A 21811-nucleotide genomic window follows, 5' to 3' on the forward strand; every position below is an offset into this window, starting at 1 on the left:
AATGGTAATACACTTTAATCTGGTAATCTCATTTCTAAGAAAATAGTAATCACAGGTATATAATGATTTAAAAATAAAAACATTCACTCAAAATGGATGAAAGACCTAACTGTGAGACAGGAAACCATAAAAATACTAGAGGAGATGGGGTGCATGGGTAGTTCAGTAGGTTGAACATCCGACTTCGGCTCAGGTCATGGTCTCGTGGTTTGTGAGTTTGAGCCCCGTGTCGGGCTCTGTGCTGACAGCTCAGAGCCTGGACCCTGCTTCGGATTCTGTGTCTCCTCCGCTCTCTGCCCCTCTCCTGCTCATGCTCTGTCTCTCAATTATAAAGAAATGTTAAAAAAATTTTTTTAAAAATGCTAGAGGAGAAAGCAGGCAAAAACCTCTTCAACCTGGCCCGCAGCAACTTCTTACTCAACACCTCTCCAGAGGCAAGGGAAACAAAAGCAAAAATGAACTATTGGGATCTAATCAAGATAAAAAGCTTCTGCACAGCAAAGGAAACAATCAGCAAAACTAAAAGCAACCAACGGAATGGGAGAAGATATTTGCAAATGACATATCAGATAAAAGGCTAGTATTCAAAATCTATAAAGAACTTATCAAATTCAACACCAAGAAATATAAACAATCCAGTGAAGAAATGGGCAAAAGACACAAATGGACACTTTTCCAAAGAAGACATCCAGATGGCTAACAGACACATGAAGAAATGCTCAACATCACTCATCATCAGATAAATACAAATCAAAACCACAATGAGATACCACCTCACACCAATAAGAATGGCTAACATTAACAACTCAGGCAACGACAGATGCTGGCGAGGATGCAGAGAAAGAGGGATTCTTTTTCATCGCTGGTAGGAATGCAAACTGGTGCAGGCACTCTGGAAAGCAGTATGGAGGTTCCTCAAAAATTAAAAATAGAACTACCCTACTACCTACCAATTGCACTACTAGGTATTTATCCGAAGGATACAAGTGTGCTGTTTCAAAGGGACACATGCACCCCCATTTTTATAGCAGCGCTATCGACAATAGCCAAAGTATGGAAAGAGCCCAAATATCCATCAACAGATGAATGTATAAAGAATATGTGGTATATATATGTATATATATGTACACACACACACACACACACACACACACACACACACACAATGGAGTACTACTTGGCAATGAAAAAGAATGGAATCTTGCCATTTACAACTATGGGATTAGAGGGTGTTATGCTAAGCGAAATTAGTCAGAGAAAGACAAATGTCATATGACTTCACTCATATATGGAATTTAAGATACAAAACAAATGAACATAAGGGAAGGGAAGCAAAAATAATATAAAAACAGGATGGGGGACAAAACATAAAAGACTCCTAAATATAGAGAACAAACTGAGGGTCTTTGGAGGCGTTGTGGTTGGAGGGCTGGGCTAAATGGGCAAGGGACATTAAGGAAGACACTTGTTGGGGTGGGTGTTATATGTAGGGGATGAATTACTGGATTCTACTCCTGAAATCATTATTGCACTATATGCTAACTAACTTGGATGTAAATTAAAAATAAATAAAATAAAATAAAATAAAATAAAATAAAATAAAATATAAATGTTTTAAAATAAAATAAAAAATAAATAAAATAAAATAAAATAAAAATAAAATAAAATAAATATAAAAATAAAATAAAATAAAAATAAAAATAAAATAAAAATAAAATAAAATAAAAATAAAATAAAATAAAATAAATATAAAAATAAAATAAAATAAAATAAAAGTAAAATAAAAATAAAATAAAATAAATAAATAAAATAAAATAAAATAAAATAAAAATAAAGACATTCACTATGAAAAATTTAGACTAGAGGAAATATGTCCAATGAAAGGGAAATCAGTCAATAAATTATGGAATAATGGAAGATAAAATACTATGCAGTCTTCTAAAGGATGCTGTAGGACATACTTAGTGATATAAAAATGACAATAATATAATATTAAAGAAAACCAGAATGATTTTATATAAAAACTATCTATATGAATGTCTAAACGAAAATGTTAATATTGATTATGATAACAATAGGAGTAGGCTAAGAATATATTTCAGTATTTTTTCTTCCTTTCTATAATATCCAAATCTTATGAAACATGTTATTTTATGATTAGAAATTAAATATTATTTAAAAAATCCTGAAACCCAAAAGTCAACTTTCCAAAAGAAAAGAGTACTCAGTACTGGGCTCATTTTCTCTGCTAAGCATCATGGGGTATTTCCCCTTTTGGGAGCCTTGCAGTCCGTTGGGTGCTGAGGCCATTTAACTGAAACAATAAACATTACTGGGTTGTTCGATGGCTAATTAGTCAGCAGGACAAATAGTTCAAGTACTGGAAAAAGAATGATGTATTTTTGGAGCTGATAGTTTGAAATGAAAGCAGTTTTGCTAAATAGAGACAGTATTTATTTCATGCTGTTCTATTTTCAGTCAAAAGCCAAAGTTTTGTAACTGTGTAAACTGTCAAATGTTGCACTAAAAATTCTTAAGGAAATTTATTTTGGGGTCATTAGAATAACATTTAGATGCTAACTGGCATATCTTAATGTTTTTTCATAGCTGAAGTGTGAATTACTCTTTCAGGCAAGTTCAGACTTATCCTATTTTTATCTCTTGCCCAGGTATATTTCACACATGCAATTATTTCACAAAATACACAATAAACAGATCAATGAATAAATAAATGCACCCTATTTATAGTTTAATAGTTTTTAATATGATGGCACTGTATTTAGAAATGTAATCATACTTTGTAAAAACCTAAACAATTCTTTCAAGAATTCACCCTGGATGAATTGATAGTGTCATTTTAATAAAATCCATTAGGCAGTATTACCTTCGGCTAACTTTACTTTCAGATTTGTTAAGAGGTGTATGTAGTTCTGAGAAACCTCCTTTTATCCCTCACTCTTATACATATTAATGAGCTCCAGCTCCAGCTAAGGATAATGGTGATTTGGTTGCTGTTATTTTCATCCGTATATAAATCCGCAAATCCAATACCGACTCATGAAAATCCTCCTTTGGCAATGCCACAGAATTGTTTCTTTCTTTGGGAATGATTAAGAAAACTAGCCGTTTTCACATGTTTAAAGAAAGGAAAAAGATCTGTATATTTATTATTTAAAAAAATTAGGACCTGGCTTTTGACAATGTCAAGATTTGCACTATCTCCCTGTTTGTTTTGGATATACTACTGACTTCTGTTTCTAGAAGACACAGATACATTGCTTAAGCAACCAAAGGTAAGAACCCAGTAGTAATTACTGTTGTTTTTTCACATATGTTTACACCTCTGTTTTGATTTATTAAAGTATCAGCATTTGCTTTGTTTTCTGTTACATGCTTCCTATTTATAGCAATGATTGCTTGTATCTTTATTGACTTCTCTGTAGTTTCGTCAGATAAATGAATATTACACTAAAATACATTTTTAGTTAAAAGTAATAATAAATAAATACCTGGTAATATGATTCTGTTAATCGGAATATCACAACAGTAAATACTACCTGCTTTTTGCAAATTTCAAGTTCATTTTTAGAAGTCAGAAACAATAACTTTGGCAGATGTGTCTTTTTTCAAAGGAAGTGTCTTGTGCCGGGTTTTCTTTCTCTTTAAAATGTTTGAAGATTGAACACCATTAAATTCATATATATCTTAATAAAAAATTAATTCCTGAAAACATGAGCTTTAACTCATTGAGAGCTTCTTAAGTGTTAGATACTTCTAAGCATTATTATAGCAACCTGCACACTTCCTTTTAGAGATAAATATGTGTTCTAAGGAGATTAAGAGGGTTCCTCAAGGTAAAATATTATTGTCATGTGATGGAGACAGAACTGAAATCACCTTGCCTTCTTTTAATTCTCCATGATAGTCAGTATATTTTAATTAGACTTTTAAAAACTATTATTATTTACTGTCATGTTTTATTTTTATAAATTTAAAAACTACTCTTTATCACTTTTATTGTGCCAAGAATACAAAATTATAAATACTTGTCATTTCACTATGTATTACAAAGCGAGGTGTTGTTAAACTAAGCTTTTAAAATGTTCTTATTAATAAACACACGGCTTCTGACATTTTGGTTTTTTTCATTTATATAACCCTTAATTGATTCGTTTAATTACATTCATTTTTTTGCTTAACATTCTTTCCATAAACATCTTTCACTCATGTCTTTGTTAGATCAAGCAGGCAAACGAAACAGGATGGTGTTGGGGGGGGGGGAGCATCAGAGAGAAACTGTAAATAAAAGCCCTAATAGTTATTGATTACACTTTATATATCATAGAGGGTACACCCTCTTTTCTCTACACTTGGAATGTTTATAAATTGGTCACAAAATGATCTCAGTAAGGCAAAAAAGCATACAGGCTATAATCTCTGCCAACAGTCAAAGTTAGAAATTAATAAGTAAAGTTTATATTAAAGACCCTACCCTTAGGAATAAAAAAAAAAATACTGAGGGTAAACTTGGGGGTGGGGGAAGAATCATCAAAAACTTCTTTAATTGAAGATCGAAAAACAGCAATTATAGATTTTCCTTTTCATGGAGGTAATTTTTTAGGCTGTGATGTTAATATGTGTAAAAGATCTGGATAAAATAGATTATTTTCTATAAAAACAAATGTAAAAAAAACAAATTCAATGTACATTGAATTTAGGAAGTAAAAATTCAATTGATGAAAAATTATGGGCAAAAGTGAGGAGAGTCCAAGAACTTCTTCCAAAAAAAAGCCACTTGTAACTTAAAATTTTTTACTCAATAATTTATTCAACAAATGTTTAATTAGTACCTATTATGTGAAAGGCATTGTGTTAGCCAGAAACTTTGGTTTGTTTCTTACTGTGTCCTCATCAATAGGTCTAAGGAATAAATCCACATAATGCCAGAACCTTTCACCTTGGGTAAAAGTACACGAGAATTTGGATAGCATATTTTAAGTTTTGGCTATGGCACTAACCAAACTTCCCACAGCTACATCCCCTTAAAGGAGAAATATAACGTACCTTCCCTTCAGCAGACAACTGTTGTGCGAAGATTTTGAACTATGCTATGAACTATGCTAATATAGGCAAAAAAAAGTATACAGGCTACATTCTCTGTCCACTCTACATGTGGGACAAATAGTTATATTTATGCCTAATTGTTCTCACATGAACAAACGTTCCATGGTACACAAATTTAGCTTTAATTCATATAGTTGTAGTTGATAAAAAAGTAACTGATAAAATTCAACATCTATTTTTGATATGATAGCAAATTAATAATAAAATAAAACTCTTTAACATAATAAATAATTTATCCGAAATCAACGGGCAAAAATAGGAGAAGCTCCAAAGTCTGAAATAAAACAAGGAGTGCTGGGGTATCTATTATTTAACATTGTTCAGTGACTTGTATTCAACACAATAAGACAAGAAAAATAAATACAGTTTTCAAAGATAAAATTATCATTACCTATGGATGATATAATTGTCTATTCAGAGTACTCCAAAGGATCAATTTAAGACTATTAAAACTAATAAAAATGTCAATAAGATAATAGGCTACAAAATAAATATGTAAATTAATAGTTCCTAGTCAATACAATAAAAATAGATCTTATTTACAAATAAAAATTTAACTATGTATAATGCATTTAATAGGAAATGTACATGCTTATTTAAAGGAAATAATAAGGACTTGGGGCGCTTGGCTAGCTCAGTTGGAAAAGCATGCTACTCTTGATCTCGGGGTTGTGAGTTTGAGCCCCATGTTGGATGTAGAGATTACTTAAAAATAAAATTTAAAAAAAAGAAAAAATTATAAAGACTTACAAAGTAGATTTTTAAAGCCATCGATAAATGAGATGTCCCTTGTCATGTGATTTTATTTTCTTATTATTTTTTTAATGTTTATGAGTGAGAGAGAGAGAGAGAGACAGAGAGCAAGCAGGGGAGGGGCAGAGAGAGAGAGGGAGACACAAAATCCGAAATAAGCTCCAGGCTCTGAGCTGTCAGCACAGAGCCCGATGCAGGGCTTGAACTCACAAACCCCAAGATCGTGACCTGAGCCGAAGTTGGCCCCTTAACTGACTGAACCACCCCAGTGCCCCCTTGTCATGTAATTTTAAGAGTTTTAATATATTAAGCATGTTGATTCTCCCAAAATTTGTTCATACATTTAATGAAATATCTTTTTTTTTTTTTTTTAATTTTTTTTTTCAACGTTTATTTATTTTTGGGACAGAGAGAGACAGGGCATGAACGGCATTGGGGCAGAGAGAGAGGGAGACACAGAATCGGAAACAGGCTCCAGGCTCCGAGCCATCAGCTCAGAGCCTGACGCGGGGCTCGAACTCACGGACCGCGAGATCGGGACCTGGCTGAAGTCGGACGCTCAACCGACTGCGCCACCCAGGCGCCCCAATGAAATATCTTTTTAAAACATATTGTGTTCCAGGGAACATTATTCTAAAGGCAACTGGGAATAATAAATGTACACATTGTAGTGACGTAGAAATAGTTATTTAAGTGCAGTCTTTAACATGATGATGGGGTGTAGATGTTTATTACCTCTACATGTAGTGTAGATGTGGTGTTTGTGCAATACAATAAGTAATGAAAGTAAAACAATTTTTTTGGTTGTTTATTATGAGCCAGATATTAGGTAAAGTGCTGTAGACATAAACATCAGAGCTCACTGGTACCTGCTCTCAAGGCTGGTGGGAAAGACACCGCTATAAAGGGATCATCATAAAAGATCCACACTCTGGTAAGTGCTCCCCATTATCTGAGTGTTCAGGGGAACCACACACACCCAGGCATCTTCTTTCAGCCATTAGAAATATTTGCTCTTTTCTTCTTTCTTTACCTTTTTCACATGCTGTTTGCTCTGCCAAGAACGCTCATTTCCTCTCCTGTCTGGCAAACTACTCATCCTTCAAAATCCAGGTGCATATCCCCTGCTTTGGAAAGCTTTTTGTGAATCTCCCTGCTGTACGGTGTCGCACACACACAAAATTGTCCCACTGGATTTTTATTACGTACCTGGTTCTCTTACTAACTTTTCTTGGCCCGGAAGCCTGTCTTCATCAACAACCATCCTCTTTTCTTTCTCGCCTTCGCACCTCAGCGAGTTACCTGGTGCTGCTGTTTACACGACCTGTGCTCACCAAATGTTGAGAAGCAAAAATATTGAGTGCAGATTGGATTACGTTCTCTGCAAATGGTTTGCAAGTAAAAATATCAGTACTCTTAAGGTGTTTCTTTTGGGTACAGGTATAAATTTGTAAGAAAAACAGGAAAAAAATTATCCTAAATCTCAAATACTCATTGTGACTGACAAAATCTCCATATAATTAGAGTCCAGGGGACCTCAAGTGCTGAGTTCTAAGTATTTTTTGACTTTTATATGTTTCCTCACTTCTGTTATTTCAATAAAGTTTGTATTTGTGTTGTCCCAGGGCATATACAGAGAAAAAGGAAGTTCTCTGTCCTTAAGTAGCTTAGAGAATATTGGAAAAGTGGGACATTCACATGCAACCATAGATGTACGTACCAAGAAGTAAATGCTTAGGGCTAAAGAAATGATTTAATATATAGTCCCTTTCTGTCTCTCTCTCCCTCTCTCTCTCTCTTCATCTCTCTCTCTCCCTCTCTCTTTATGTATAATATATATAATTCATAATTTATTAATATATTTATTAATTTTGGGGGGGTCAGTTTTTAGAATTCTGACTGCTTTCTGATTTAAAGGAGAAAGTAGAAAGATAACACATTAAAGCCTCTGACCATTGCAAAAAATTCCTTGTTCTTACCCTTGATCAGTAGAATGTATTGATTTTAAAGAAAACTTTCTTCAATGATATAGGGTTTTGCAATACCCCAATGTCATAATATATATGACTTTGTAGTTAAAATCAATTCTTTAAATTTATTTGAAAAAGATCTCTAGTCAGTGGGAATGTAGGAGTGAACAAAACACAATTTTTTGCTCTAATGCGCTTACCTTTTCTGACATTTAAACCACTCTCTATCACTGTGTTTTCTTGTAAAATGTTTTAGCCAAAAAAAAAGGGAATATTGGAAGATGTATTTATTTGGTTACTTGCTGGTTTTGTTCATTGGCTTTTGATCAATCAAGATTTTATTCTCTGATGGTCACTCTATAAATTTTCTGTGGATTTTGAAGGGGATGGTAATGATTATAATAATTACGGCCTCCTTGGTGAAATTGTTTCTTCCTGAGAAAGAATCGTGTTTTCTTCATAAGTTGGTAACAAGTGACTTAGCAAGCCTGTCGGGTCCCAATGTTTGTTAAAGGCAGATAGAGCAACAGTGTTGTGCCAGCTCTGTTTTCGTTTTCGCGGGAATTACAGGTTGTTTATAATCCTATAAAGATAATTATTAAATAGTTGCTCTGACCAATTTGACCTCTTAAAGTGATAGTTCAAGGGGGAAGGGTTTAAAGAAAGATTATTTTAATCATTTAACTCTCTTTGTCTCCATGAGAAAGTTGATGGTCGCTTCTCTGAGCTTGGGGATTACGTAACAATATCATCAATTTGCATTTATATAGCCCTTCAATATTGCTTTCGAGGTATTGATGTGAGTTTTTTCATTAGCCCCCCATAGAGAATCAATCATTACCAGGGACAGGCCAGGTATTATCATCTCCACTTTACAGCAGAGGCGACTGAAGCTCAGAGAGATCTCTCTGCCAAGATCTCACCGGCAATTTGGGGAAGAGCTGGGGCCAGAACCAACATCTTTGCCAAGCAGGTGGTGGCTGTTTCCAGGCACTGGCTGCCTGTCTCTGGTACAGCCAGCAAAGCCTGTTCTGGATGGTTACACAACTCTGGGAGGATTATTAAATATTAAGCAACAACCTTAACTCTGCAACTGAATACTGAGATTGGGCAAGGGCTGGGAAACATTATTTTAAAGAAAAAGTGCTGACACTAAGTATTCTTGTTATGAAACAAAATTCCATTTAAGAATACTACCTTTTTTCCCATTAAAAAAAATAAATTAGGAGAAAATGCAGAAGTGCGCAAAGAAGAAAGTGAAAACACTAATGATCTCACCACTGAAAACTTAACATGTTTACCATTTAAATGCTTACCCTTTGTATGCACATATACACAATTTTTAATAAAATGGGATGGTATTATAAATATTGCTGAACAATCGGTTTTTTCCTGCTTGACACAGTAGCGTGAACATTTCTACAAGTTGTTAAGTTATGCTCTTTAGAGAAAAAATATCAAAATTTATCCTTTTATTATTAACATTATTTTAAAGAAAAAGTGCTGACTTGCTTATTATACATTATTATTGTATAAAACTTGAATAATACAGAGAACAATAGAGAGTGCTCCAAAACTGTTGTTTACAGTGTAGTGCATATAGTTCTGCACTCTTCTATGAGGCTGAATTTTACTGGTTGCCTCGGCAGATGAGAGTGCCTTCTTTAGAAAAGCTTTGCCCTGTTGGAGAAGGGCACAGCATTTATTTTAGAAGGTACATATTTTACTTATTAGAGCCAATATAACAATGGCCGAAAAACAAACACATCATTTATAATAATCATTTGGAACATTCACAAAGAAATCTACTCCAGAAAGCACCAGCACACAGCAATCCTTATACAAGCTGAATCATCCTTGGCCCTCTTCAAATAATTAGGTGGTGTGGGTGCTCTGACCTGCTTAATATGTAACTATCCTCTTTTAAAGATAATGTTTTTGGGTTCCGGGGGGGGGCGGCTTAGTCAGTTGAGCATCTGACTCTTGATTTTGACTCAGGGCATGATTCCAGGGTCATGGGATCAAGCCCCTCGTTGGACTCCACACTGGTCATGGAGCCTGCTTAAGATTCTCTCTCCCTCTCCCTCTGCTCTGCCCCTGTGTGCCCACATACTCTCTCTTCCTTTCTCTCAAAAAAAGAAAAGGAAAGATGATGCTTCAAAGTCTATACCATGCCGGCCTTGCAAAATGAATTTCTCAGGTCAGTTTTCAATTTTATCCAGAAGTGGTATAAAAGTGCTTGGGTGACATAATACAGCCCATTATGGATCACAACATAGTAGAGATAATAGTTAACTGAGATTAGAGGAGTCAGATTGCTTTGTAAGCCATATACCGGTAAACACGTATTGCTATGTAATTGAAGGGACTTACAGATTAGTAAAGTACACAAATGACATTAGTTGATGGCAGAATTTTATGTTTATTTTAGCAAAGTACAATTAATAGAGAATCGGGGTGCATATTCACGTAGGGGATAGTAATAATGTCTGATGCCGAGCAGGCATTTATTAAACACATGTTACATGTTGAATGGGTGAAAGAATCCAACTGAAGAAAAATTAGCCAAGAATATGAACATGTAATTCACAAAGAAGAAATCCAAATGACCAATGGACACATGCGACTTTTGCCACTTTACTAGTAAATGCAAATCAAAAAAGTTTTTACTCATCAAATTGGGGAAAACCTTAAAATTTGGCGGCAGGAAGAGTTGGTGAGGATGTTGGGGATATAGCACATTTGTATAGGGCTGGCAGGATACATAAAATGATATTCCACTTCGGGCAGTGATCTGGCTGGCTCTAATAACCTAAAACTAGAAATAGCCATTCCATATTTGGATATGTACATAAGAACCACTCTCGCACATGTGTCTAAGGAGACATGCAGAGGAATTTTAATTTTGCTACAGCGCTGCTCACAATAGCAAAACACTAGAAAGAACCAATCTTTCATTATTAGAGAGAAGAAATACACATAGAGAAAAGGAACACAATACGATGCACGTAGACTGCAATATTTACAAACAATATTATAAAAGGAAAGAGCTCTGTATATTAGCATACTTTTCAAAACATAATTTTGAGTGAAAAAAGCAAGTTGCAAAATTATACACAGGTGACGCTTTACATGCTTAAACAACATGTCCAAAACTATACACTGATGGATGCATATGTAGGCATGCGGTAGGAGGGAGAATGGTCTGGAAGAACACACCCCAAATTTACAGTAGTGGTTGCTTCTGGGAGGTAGGGAACGGGACAGTAAGAACAGCACTGGGAGGTGGCAATTTCTTAAAGGGCTGTAACTTTAGGCATAAAGTTTTATTGGTTTTCACTTACCATAAAAGGTGTGGATGCAAATTTGACAAAAGGCAAAAGGTAACGATAATTCTCGGTGGTAGAACTATGGATGATATCATTTTTGTACTGTTTTACATTTTGAAATAAGGGTCACTACATGTATCCACTAAGTACTTAATTTATATGATACAAAATTTTAAAAGTACAAAATATTCCCTCTTCCTCTCCTATCATCTAGTCCCATCCATAGTTCCCCTTCTTAGAGGAAGGTAATCACTAGTACCAATTTCTTGTGGCATCTCTCCCTCTGTCTACGCATGTGCGCGCACACGTGCGCGCGCGCACACACACACACACACACACAGGAAATTATATATCCTTTTTCTCTGCACATGGTACTATATTATATCTTTGAGGACTTTCAATACCTGTTCATATAGAAGTGTCTTCTTATTAAAAAATTATTTTTAATGTTTATTTATTTTTGAGAGAGAGAGAGAGAGAGAGAGAGAGAGAGCATGAGCAGGGGAGAGGCAGAGACAGAGGGATTCACAGAATCTCAAGCAGGCTCCAGGCTCTGAACTGTCAGCACACAGCCTGATATGGGGCTCGAACACACGAGCAGCAAGATCATGACCTGAGCTGAAGTTGGGCGCTTAACCGACTGAGCCACCCAGGTGCCCCTCTTTGGGCTTCTTTTTTACAGCATCTGGCAGAGAACTTTGTATAAAGTACTTATTTATTGAATTGGATGTAGACATTACTTGCTTGTTATGTATATATTCAATTTCATTTCATTTTCTACTTATTCATTGCTAACATACAGAAAGAAAATGAAACTTTTACATTGATTTTTATCCTTGCCAAGTTTACTGATTTGTTCAATTTCCTTTTTTGTAGATTCTTTAGGGTTGTCTAATACACTATTATGTTATCTGCAAATAAAGATAGTTTAATTTCTTCACTATAGGGATATCTTTTATTTTTTTATATTTAAATATTTTGGGGGGCTTGTTGCAAGAGACAGCACAATGTTGAATACCTCTAAAATATCCTTGCCTTGTTCTTGACTTTAGGGAGAACATGTTCAGTCTTTTATCATTTAGTATGGTGTTAATTATAGGTTTTTTGTACATGTTCTTTACTGGGTTGAGGAAGTTCCTTTCTATTCTGAATTTGCTGAGATTTTGTATTATGAATAGGTGTTGAATTTTGTCAATGCCTTTTCTTCATCTGTTGAAATTATCATATGACTTTTCTCATCTTTCTTCTATTAACATAGTGAATTTTACAGACCATTTTTCAAATCAAAGTCTATATTTTTTACATTCTGTTATGAAATTGACTTTTTGTTACAATAGTTGTTTGTGAAATTTGTCTTCAGGAATTGATTCTAAAGTTTTCAGATTTGTATATCTGAAATGTCAGAGAAGTAACAGCGATGTTGAAGCCTTTCCTGATAGTTAATTCGTGTCTCTCGCTACTATAATCAGAAATACAGATATGACTGGGGTAGTGCACCAAGATCAATAGCATAGAGTAATGTTCCTTTAAGTGTGACTCAGGAACCCCTTGAAACAGAATTACTTATGGTCCTTGATGAAATTGTAGATTCGTGTCTACTCGAATTCATACTTCATTCGTACCCTGAGAGCAGGGCTGTGATATCTGCATTTTAAACAAGTTTCACAGGTATCCTTCCTACTAAATTCAGAGAATCACTGCTGCATACTAAATTATGTTTGGATGTGTGGATTTGAGATTGGGGGTTCACAACATCTTTATTGGATATAAAAGAGATTTTATTATTCTGATTTTATAGATGATAAAATTGAGGTTCAATAAGGTTAAAAAAACCTCAACTTGAGTTCATTCAGCTAGTGAGGGAGTCAGGATTTGAACCCAAGTTAGAGCCTGATGTCAATCAATAGAATAGATGACTTCCTGGGAATTCAGAGTTTATATTCCAAATTAATTTTTCCTGAACTCTCCATTAGATTTTCCCTGTCATTTGCTTTGCTTTATCTTTGTTCGGGTTTTTACATCCTCATTTAAGTGAGAAATTTTTGTGATTCAGCTAAACATGAAAACTAAACCTTACTTTATTTTTTGAAAAGTTAAAAAAAAAGTTTATTTATTTTTGAAAGGGAGAAAGACAGAGCACGGCTCGGGGAGGGGAAGAGAGACAAGTAAACACAGAATCCAAAGCACAGAGCCTGACACAGGGCTCGGGTTCAGGAATTGTGAGATCAGGACCTGAGCTGAAGTCGGATGCTCAACCAACTGAGCCCCCCAGACACCCCTGAAACTTATTTTTAAAAGCAGCTGTTTCTCTTTGATTCACAAATTTTGATTTAAAATTCATATTTGGGAAAACCAGCAAAGCAATGAATTCTCTAAAAGAAGAATCTTTTCGTTCTTTTCAGATGCCTTCTTAACAATCCTATGATACCAAAAAGAGTTGAAAAGTGTATGAAAAACGTCAACATTTACTGTTAAAAACCCTTTCCAAGCAACAGACTAATTTTGTGTTTTAATACAATGCAAAACATTTTAATGTAAAAATGCAAAATAAAATACAGTATTAGCAGCGAGGTTCCAATAGCATATGAAAAGAGGAATTTACCATAATCAAGAAGAGTTTATTTCATAACTATTAAAATAATTCATTAATACAGTTCATCATGTTAATAGAAAAAAATTAAAAGGAAAAATACTATTTCTATAAAAGTAAGAGATTCTTTAATAAAAATCAATATTCATTCCTATTTCTAATTTTAAAAAATTGATAAAATAAGAATAAATAGAGACTTCCTTAACATGAATCAAACATTTCTCTCAAACCAAGGGTTGTCACCGTGCTTGAGGGTAAAATGCTGAAAATATTTGTTTTGTTTTTTTAATTTTTTTTAATGATTATTTATTTCTGAGACAGAGAGAGACAGAGCATGAGTGGGGGAGGGGCAGAGAGAGAGGGAGACACAGAATCTGAAGCAGGCTCCAGGCTCTGAGCTGTCAGCACAGAGCCCAATGCAGAGCTCGAACCCACAAACCGTGAGATCATGACCTGAGCCGAAGTTGGTCGCTCAACCCACTGAGCCACCCAGGCGCCCCAAAGCTAAAAATATTTGTATAAAGCCCAAACCACACTTAGGTATCTGTTAAGACAATGTTGATATCAAGATACGTATTATGTTCTGGAACTTTTTAGTCAAGATAATTAGCCACCTGGGTGGCTCAGTCAGTTAAGCAGCTGTCTCTTGGTTTTGGCTCAGGTCATGATCTCACAGGTTTGTGAGTTTGAGCCCCACGTTGGGCTCTGCACTGACAGTGCAGAGCCTGTTTGGAATTCTCTCTCTCCCCCTCTCTCTCTGCCCCTTCCCCCTCATGCTGTTTCTGTGTCTCTCAAAATAAATAAGCCCCTAATGTGGGGCTTGAATTCATGAACCCTATGATCATGACCTAGGTTGAAAACAAGTCCGATGCTTCACCAGCTGAGCCACCCAGGCGCCCCAAAAAGCAAATCATTCCTTAACATATTTTACTATAAAGAATGAAGTGTTTTATACATTTTTTCCCATATCAAATGATTCCTTCTCTCTCTCTCTATTTTTTATTTTTGCTTTTCTATGTTATTAATAACAAAGGCAAATTTGCTGCCCAAACCTAGAACTCAGTGGTAGAAAAATAACAAAGGAAATCTCTCCAAGTCATATAATAAAAACTTGGGAGTGCAGGCTAGGTGTGTGTTGTGGTGTAGGGGATGGATAGATGACCCGCCACCTTGGGAAGGTAGAGGTATGGGAGGTATTGAAGTTGTCTAGCACCCCACAGTCCTCCTCTCACCGCCTTGACCTTTTTTGGGTCTTTATCCCCAGACCATGGCACACACCTTCAATACAAGAGCTGGTCAACAGTGGCACTTTTCTTGAAGTGACCAGATATTGATTTTTTTTTTTTTCCTGCCGACACTGGGAGCTTTTAGAGTGAGGAAACTTGGTCTGGGGAGGGGAGGCTGGGATGGACACCCAGCACCCATCTCGAGGGATTTGCCTCCAGGCAGATTTGGAGGAAACACCATCGTGGATGAAAAGCCCAGAGGGCAGCGCGGTAACTGCCAAGCAAGCGGGGTGGAGGGGAGGCGCCAGCTGGGCCCTGTGGCCTGGCTGGGCTTCCAAGTCAATGGTCGCAAAGCAGCGGCTGTATCTCCCCACAGGCACACCGTTCGTGCCCACCAGGAACTTCTCCGAGGTTCCAGGCGACGTGGTTGCAGCACACCGGAGGCCAGCGGACGACCGTGAGAGGTCGCTAAGGGCAGTGGCGTGGTCTCTGGGTGACTGCAGAGCCTCGCCTGGAAGGTGATGCGCAGCGCGCCTGCGCTCCATTCAGCGCGTCTGTCCAAGAGCCAGAGGTTGGTCTCGAACTGCCAACTGCCGCGGGGTAGGACGTACCTGGGGGAATTCAGAATCCCTTCGTTCTGGGCATTCTCCTGATGCCTGAGATGGTTGCACCGAGCACTATATGTAATCATTTAGGGGCCTTGCTAAGTGTGTCACATCCAGTTTTTCCTCCGAAGTTTAAATACCAATCAAGAACCCCCCGCCCCGCCCCCGCTCTGTTTTTTTGGAATGCTTATAGAAATTCATAGCTGATTACATTCATTTTGGTATTTTATTTTACTGCTTTTTATTATTACTTGTTTGATGTGTATGTGAGGTCCCTATAGTTTTGTTCTCTGACGACATTGCCTGAATATTTTAAAGCTGGGGTAAATTCAGGGGCACCTGGGTGGCTCCGTGGGTTAAGCCAGGTCATGATCTCACAGGTGGTGAGTTCGAGCCACGTGGGGGGGGCTCTGTGCTGACAGCTCAGAGCCTGGGGCCTGCTTTGGATTCTGTCTCTCTCTCTGTCTCTCTCTCTCCCTCTGCCCCTCCTCTGCTTGTGCTCTGTCTCTCTCTCAAAAATAAAAATAAACATTAAAAGAAAAAGCTGTGGTAAATCCAAAATTAAGAAAAAAAAGTTTACACCTCTGGTATATTCTTGAATTAAAAAAAATACACAAAAAAACTGGCTAGTGGTAATGAAGGGCTTAGGCCACATCTATATTCTATTAGAAAATAAGTCCTATATATAACTGGAAATAAAATTATGATGAGAGCCTTAGATGAATGGTAGAGTGAAACTTTTGATTGTATATGTAAATATATAGTCTTTCTACTAAGAAGACTTTTTTCTCCCCAGATATTAAACTAACCATGAAGAAAAATATTATCAATACACGGTTCTCTTTTATAAACGTTCCCAATGTGATTGCTCCAGATATTGAAAAGGAAATAAGGAGGATGGAAAATGGAGCATGCAGGTAAATCCATGCATTGTTAATACCAGCCACCGCTAATAAATTTAACGAGGCTTGATTTCAGTTTAACTTTTTCTTTGTGACTTTACCCTTTGTAATTTATTTAATTTTGTGAATGTGTTTATACTTTGGAACAGCATAACTTGTCTCACAAGTGAACAGAGATATTATTGTGGTGATTATTTAGAAGCACTTAGGCCAGGCCTTCTCTCATGGGACATTTCAAATCTAAAGGGGTGGCATTGCCATAATGAATGTGAAAATAATAGTGTGATATGCTGAATGTTTTAGAAGTATAATTTAAAGTGGCTACCCCATGAATGCATAGACATTTATACACATATATTGCATTTATTTCTCGTGGAAAGAAATGTTATTACAGGTTAGTCCATACAAATGTATAATGTGACCTAAAAACATAGATATCATACTTTCTATTTGATAAATATTAACGTTAATCAATGCGTCAAGTAATAGAAATATGGAAGACCTAGAAAGTGGTTTCTGAACTACAATTCAGTAGTATGCACTGAATTATGCATATATTCCATCTAATTCCATGTATTCTAGAAGTTCTCATTTCCTTCTAATTAAAATGGGGGTAGGGGCACTCGGGTGACTCAGTTGGTTGAGCATCTGACTCTTGATTTTGGCTCAGGTCTTGCTTTCAGGGTCATGGGATACAGCCCCACTTTGGGCTCCGTGCTGGGTGTGAGGCCCACTTAAAAAAAAAGAAAAAGCATCGTATGTTAGTTTGAGAAGGAAGGAGAAAAGATGAGGCAGTGGTCCTCCTAATGAGAAACGTTATTCCTTCCTTCATAATAATTTAAAACATTGATCTAATTCACCTCTGCCTCCTATTGGACCGTAGCTCCTTTTCTGACGATGATGATGATGACGACAGTGCCTCCATGTTTGAAGAATCAGAGAATGAAACCCCCCATGCAGGGGATTCCTTTAGAAATAACTCACGCAGAAGGGGACCAACACAGAGGTGAGCAGTATAATCTATCCCTCCGTATCTCTTTCTAAACTATTATTTAGAGAAAAGAAAGGTATTCTACTCCTCCATTTAGTGGGCTTGGCAATGCTCCTGCTACCCAGCCACTGTGCAGGATCTCAGGAGTAACTTGCTACTTATTCTTTTCCTCTCGTGGAGAGCACAGGCTGATGATTATCGATGCCCACGGGGCTTTGAGTCACAAACACGCTTGCTGATCATTTCCCCTGAGACTGGTCTCTGCCCCTTTAGAACCTGATGCCTCAGTCCTCTCTGACTTCCTCCGCCTTTCTGATCCTTCTTTCAGGGCCCTGAGGCAATGGTATGTGGGAAGGGTTGGCTGTCATCCTCTGAAATGCTGTATCCCATTTGCCCCTACTTTCAGGGAAGTTGAGCACAGGAGTGAGTAGCTAGAACAGAAAAGCTAAAAGTCCTTAGTAGGAAATGAAGCACTCATGAGAACTTCACACACGTGCCTCTAAGGGTGTGGGCACGAATGTGATTTTGGTGTGGATCAGGAGTTCCCATATTGTGGGACATATTTACTTTTTCTTTGCTTTTTCTCCCTCCTTTTTTCCTCTCTCTTATTTCTGCTTCCACCAACAACCTTCAGTTTCCCCAGTGTTTTTTATTTGTCTTTTCTTCTCTTCCAATCTTCTCTGACAACCTAAGTCTTAGATGTCTTGCTGGCGTCCAAGTTGCCTCACTTGAGGCCATGGAGGATGCTAATTTTTGGTGCTAACATTGATTGATAGGTGTTTACTAATCACTTTGGTTCATCGCATTGATATTTAGCAATTCAAGCTTCATGGAGGGTCTATATTTTCAAAATTTGTCTAGACAATAGTAACTGAAGATAATTTGTTCTTGAAAAAAATTTTTGTAATGTTTATTTATTTTTTTTAATTTTTTTTTTAACGTTTATTTATTTTTGAGACAGAGGGAGACAGAGCATGAACGGGGGAGGGTCAGAGAGAGAGAGAGGGAGACACAGAATCTGAAACAGGCTCCAGGCTCTGAGCTGTCAGCACAGAGCCCGACGCGGGGCTCGAACTCACAGACCGCGAGATCATGACCTGAGCCGAAGTCGGCCGCTTAACCGACTGAGCCACCCAGGCGCCCCAATGTTTATTTTTGAGAGAGAGAGAGAGAGAGAGAGCACGAATGGGGGAGGGGCATAGAGAGAGGGAGATGAAGAATCCCAAGCAGGCTCCAGGCTCTGGGCTGTGTGCACAGAGCCCAACACAGGGCTCGAATCCACCAACCGCAAGGTCATGAACTGCAAGATCATGAACAGAGAGATCATGACCTGAGCCAAAGTCGGCTGCTACACTGACTGAGCCACCCAGATGCCCTGATAATTTGTTCTTTAAGCCTTCTTGGGGCACCTGGGTGGCTCAGTCAGTTAAGCATCTGACTCTTGATTTTGGCTCAGGTCATGATCTCATGGTTTGTGAGTTCAAGCCCTACGTCAGGCTCTGCACTGAAGGCATGGAGCCTGCATGGGATTCTCTCTCTCTCCCTCTATCTCTGTCCCTCCCCTGCTCATGCTCTCTCTCTCTCTTAAAATAAATAAACATTAAAAAAACAATTTTTTTAAAAAGACTGTTCTTTAAGGGCATTATGCAGATGGTAACTATTATGATTTCACTGTACTTTTTCATTTTCCAGGGAGCACTACCTGCCTGGTGCCATTGCACTTTTCAACGTTAACAACAGCAGCAATAAGGAGCAGTAAGTACATTTGCAATAGAAAACCAAAGCTTTGGGGCGCCTGGGTGGCGCAGTCGGTTAAGCGTCCGACTTCAGCCAGGTCGCGATCTCGCGGTCCGGGAGTTCGAGCCCGGCGTCAGGCTCTGGGCTGATGGCTCAGAGCCTGGAGCATGTTTCCGATTCTGTGTCTCCCTCTCTCTCTGCCCCTCCCCCCTTCATGCTCTGTCTCTCCCTGTCCCAAAAATAAATAAACGTTGAAAAAAAAAAAAAGAAAAAGAAAACCAAAGCTTTGCTCTTAAAGAACACCAGTAAAATGTAGGAATATATCTGAATCTGCTATAGAGGAGAACTTTATTAGGAAAACTCTATTTAATGCAATGGCAATGGTATTCTATTATTTTGTCATGTGGTTATTTACTTCTGAAAAACGTGGCTACCCATATTAAAAGCAGCATGTATTTAGGTATGTATGTGTGTTTAAATACATATAGAAAACCATGTCTCCTGTGTAAATGCAGTTGCCCCACCTGGTGGACAAAAATAAATGAAATATCAGTAATCCTTTCCATTCTGAGCCAGTGTGCCTTAGGTCAATTCCTCAGGAGACGATCTCTGAGAAGGGAGTTAGGGGAGCAGAACAGGGCAGAGGGAGAAGTTGAACTTCAGAGAATAGAGTTGATATGCCATACGATCCCATGGGAGACTCTAGAGCAGGGATGGCCCTTCAGAGTTGTGTCATAGTTAGGCAGTAGGACCGGGCCTTTACCCTCATGCACACTGTAGTCATAGTCACCCTTATTCCTGATGGATTTCAGCCCCTTGTCACTGTGCCTTTCTTGAGTTATAGCTGCCATATTTGTCCATTTACCACTAAAACTGGGCTGGAGAACACCAAAGGCACCAGAGTGGATCATCTATGTGCCAGATACATCCCCCTCACCCACTCTAACACAGCAACACTATCTAGTTCTGATTAAAGAACTTGCTTCATGCCTTGCATGAGGGGCCTAAAGTGACTGGGGAGCAGTCATAGCTTAATGTTTAATGGGACACCTACCGTGTTCCCTGGAAGACACGTGACCTATCTGGAAGCCTTTAGATCCACAGAGCAGAAAGTTGTGGGGATGAGAAGCACACATTTCCTATGTGAATCACTCCTACTTCAACTCCTTGGTTCCCAGACCCATGCATGGCCATTTCCTTTTCCACACAAAAGGGATGACTGGACACTGCTTGGAGCTGTGACATTAGAAAGATTAACTTTACCATTGTCTTTCAAGGTCACTTCTAAGGAGGGCTATGGTATAGACATAGCCCATTTTAGCTTGTATCCTGATGTCAAGCTGACCCATTCATCGACCAGATCATTGATGATGACCTGTCCTGTAAGACCCACACCTATGGCCCTGGTGGAGAGTTGAAGAGTAGGAGCTGATGCAACGGTGGTAGATGACATGACGGAAGGGTAGTGAGCACCTGCTCAATCCCAGATATACCACTTCATCATGTGATAGATTGCTGTACAACCTCATGACTTGTTAGTTCTGGCAGAATCCAACTCATGGTCAACAGTCATCTTCTGTTCCATGGTTAGTCAGTCCTCTTTCAAGGCCCTATTAACATGATGCCATTGATATAGTGGACCAATGTGACGCTCCAAGGAATGTCCAGATAGTCCAGGTCCCTCTAGGCTGTGTCATGACATTAAGCAGGACAGATAACATAGCCCTGGAAGAGACTATAAATGTGCCATTTTCCATCCCATAACCATTTCAGATCCTCTTCCCTGATAGTGATAAAAAAAAAATAACACAGTCACTGTGACTGGCCCAGTACTTTAGGTATATGGTTTAGATAGCACAAATGCATTGTTTTTCACATTTGCCACAGGAGCCACAATTGGGGCTGCTATGTGCTTGATTTTCAGTAGTCTACTGCCGTTCATGAGTATCCATGTGAATTTTGTAGGGACAAGACATTGAATTAAATGTGGGGGGACTACCACCCCTGCATGCATTAAGTCTTTAAGGGTCTCATTTTCTTTCCCTCCTGTTTAGGATGCAATATTGTTTTCCGCCAGCAGGTGGGAGGCAGCTTGAAAGCTTCCACTTGGCCCTCCCCCTTATAATAGCTCTTACTCTATAAGTTAAGGAACTAGTAGGGATAAGGGTTCTGCCAATGACCAAATATATGTATCCACTTACATTCCAGTTAACATTGAGGAACTGGAGAAATGACCACAATAGGGGTCCTTAGATCCAGTGGAAACCCCCAAGGATTCTGTTATTAGTAGGTCACCATATGCTGCCCCCCACTTTAATGGGAGGCATGATGACGCTTCAATCCCTGGGTCTCAATAGCAGCTTGGGTCTTTTGCCAAACAGTCTTTAATGTATCTAGGTACTCCCTCTTCTCCCAGCGTATAGTCACCTATGTAAGTGACCATGGGTTTTCTCTGGGGAAAGACTGGGGAAATCATTACTGAGTATACTGGTCATGGTGTTTGCAGAGTCTTTCTTTATGGGGGCTTGGCTCCCTCTTCAGTCAGTGGTTTCATTTCTGAGAACTGGCTCAGGTTTAGAAACTA

The 21811-nt window shown here is 38.0% G+C and overlaps 1 protein-coding gene across 1 annotated transcript in view; it reads left to right on the forward strand.

The window, feature by feature from the left end:
* Nucleotides 1-3023: 3023 nt before the first annotated feature.
* Nucleotides 3024-21811, forward strand: part of CNGA1 (cyclic nucleotide gated channel subunit alpha 1) — a 34685-nt gene continuing 15897 nt past the window's right edge. The window contains exons 1-4 of the mRNA XM_045474147.1: nucleotides 3024-3293; nucleotides 16394-16514; nucleotides 17383-17505; nucleotides 19183-19245. Coding sequence (XP_045330103.1) covers nucleotides 16408-16514; nucleotides 17383-17505; nucleotides 19183-19245 — 293 coding nt within the window. The 5' untranslated portion in view covers nucleotides 3024-3293; nucleotides 16394-16407. The remainder of the gene's footprint in view (nucleotides 3294-16393; nucleotides 16515-17382; nucleotides 17506-19182; nucleotides 19246-21811) is intronic.

Source organism: Leopardus geoffroyi, chromosome B1, assembly GCF_018350155.1.
Source record: "Leopardus geoffroyi isolate Oge1 chromosome B1, O.geoffroyi_Oge1_pat1.0, whole genome shotgun sequence".
NCBI classification, from domain to species: Eukaryota; Metazoa; Chordata; class Mammalia; order Carnivora; family Felidae; genus Leopardus; species Leopardus geoffroyi.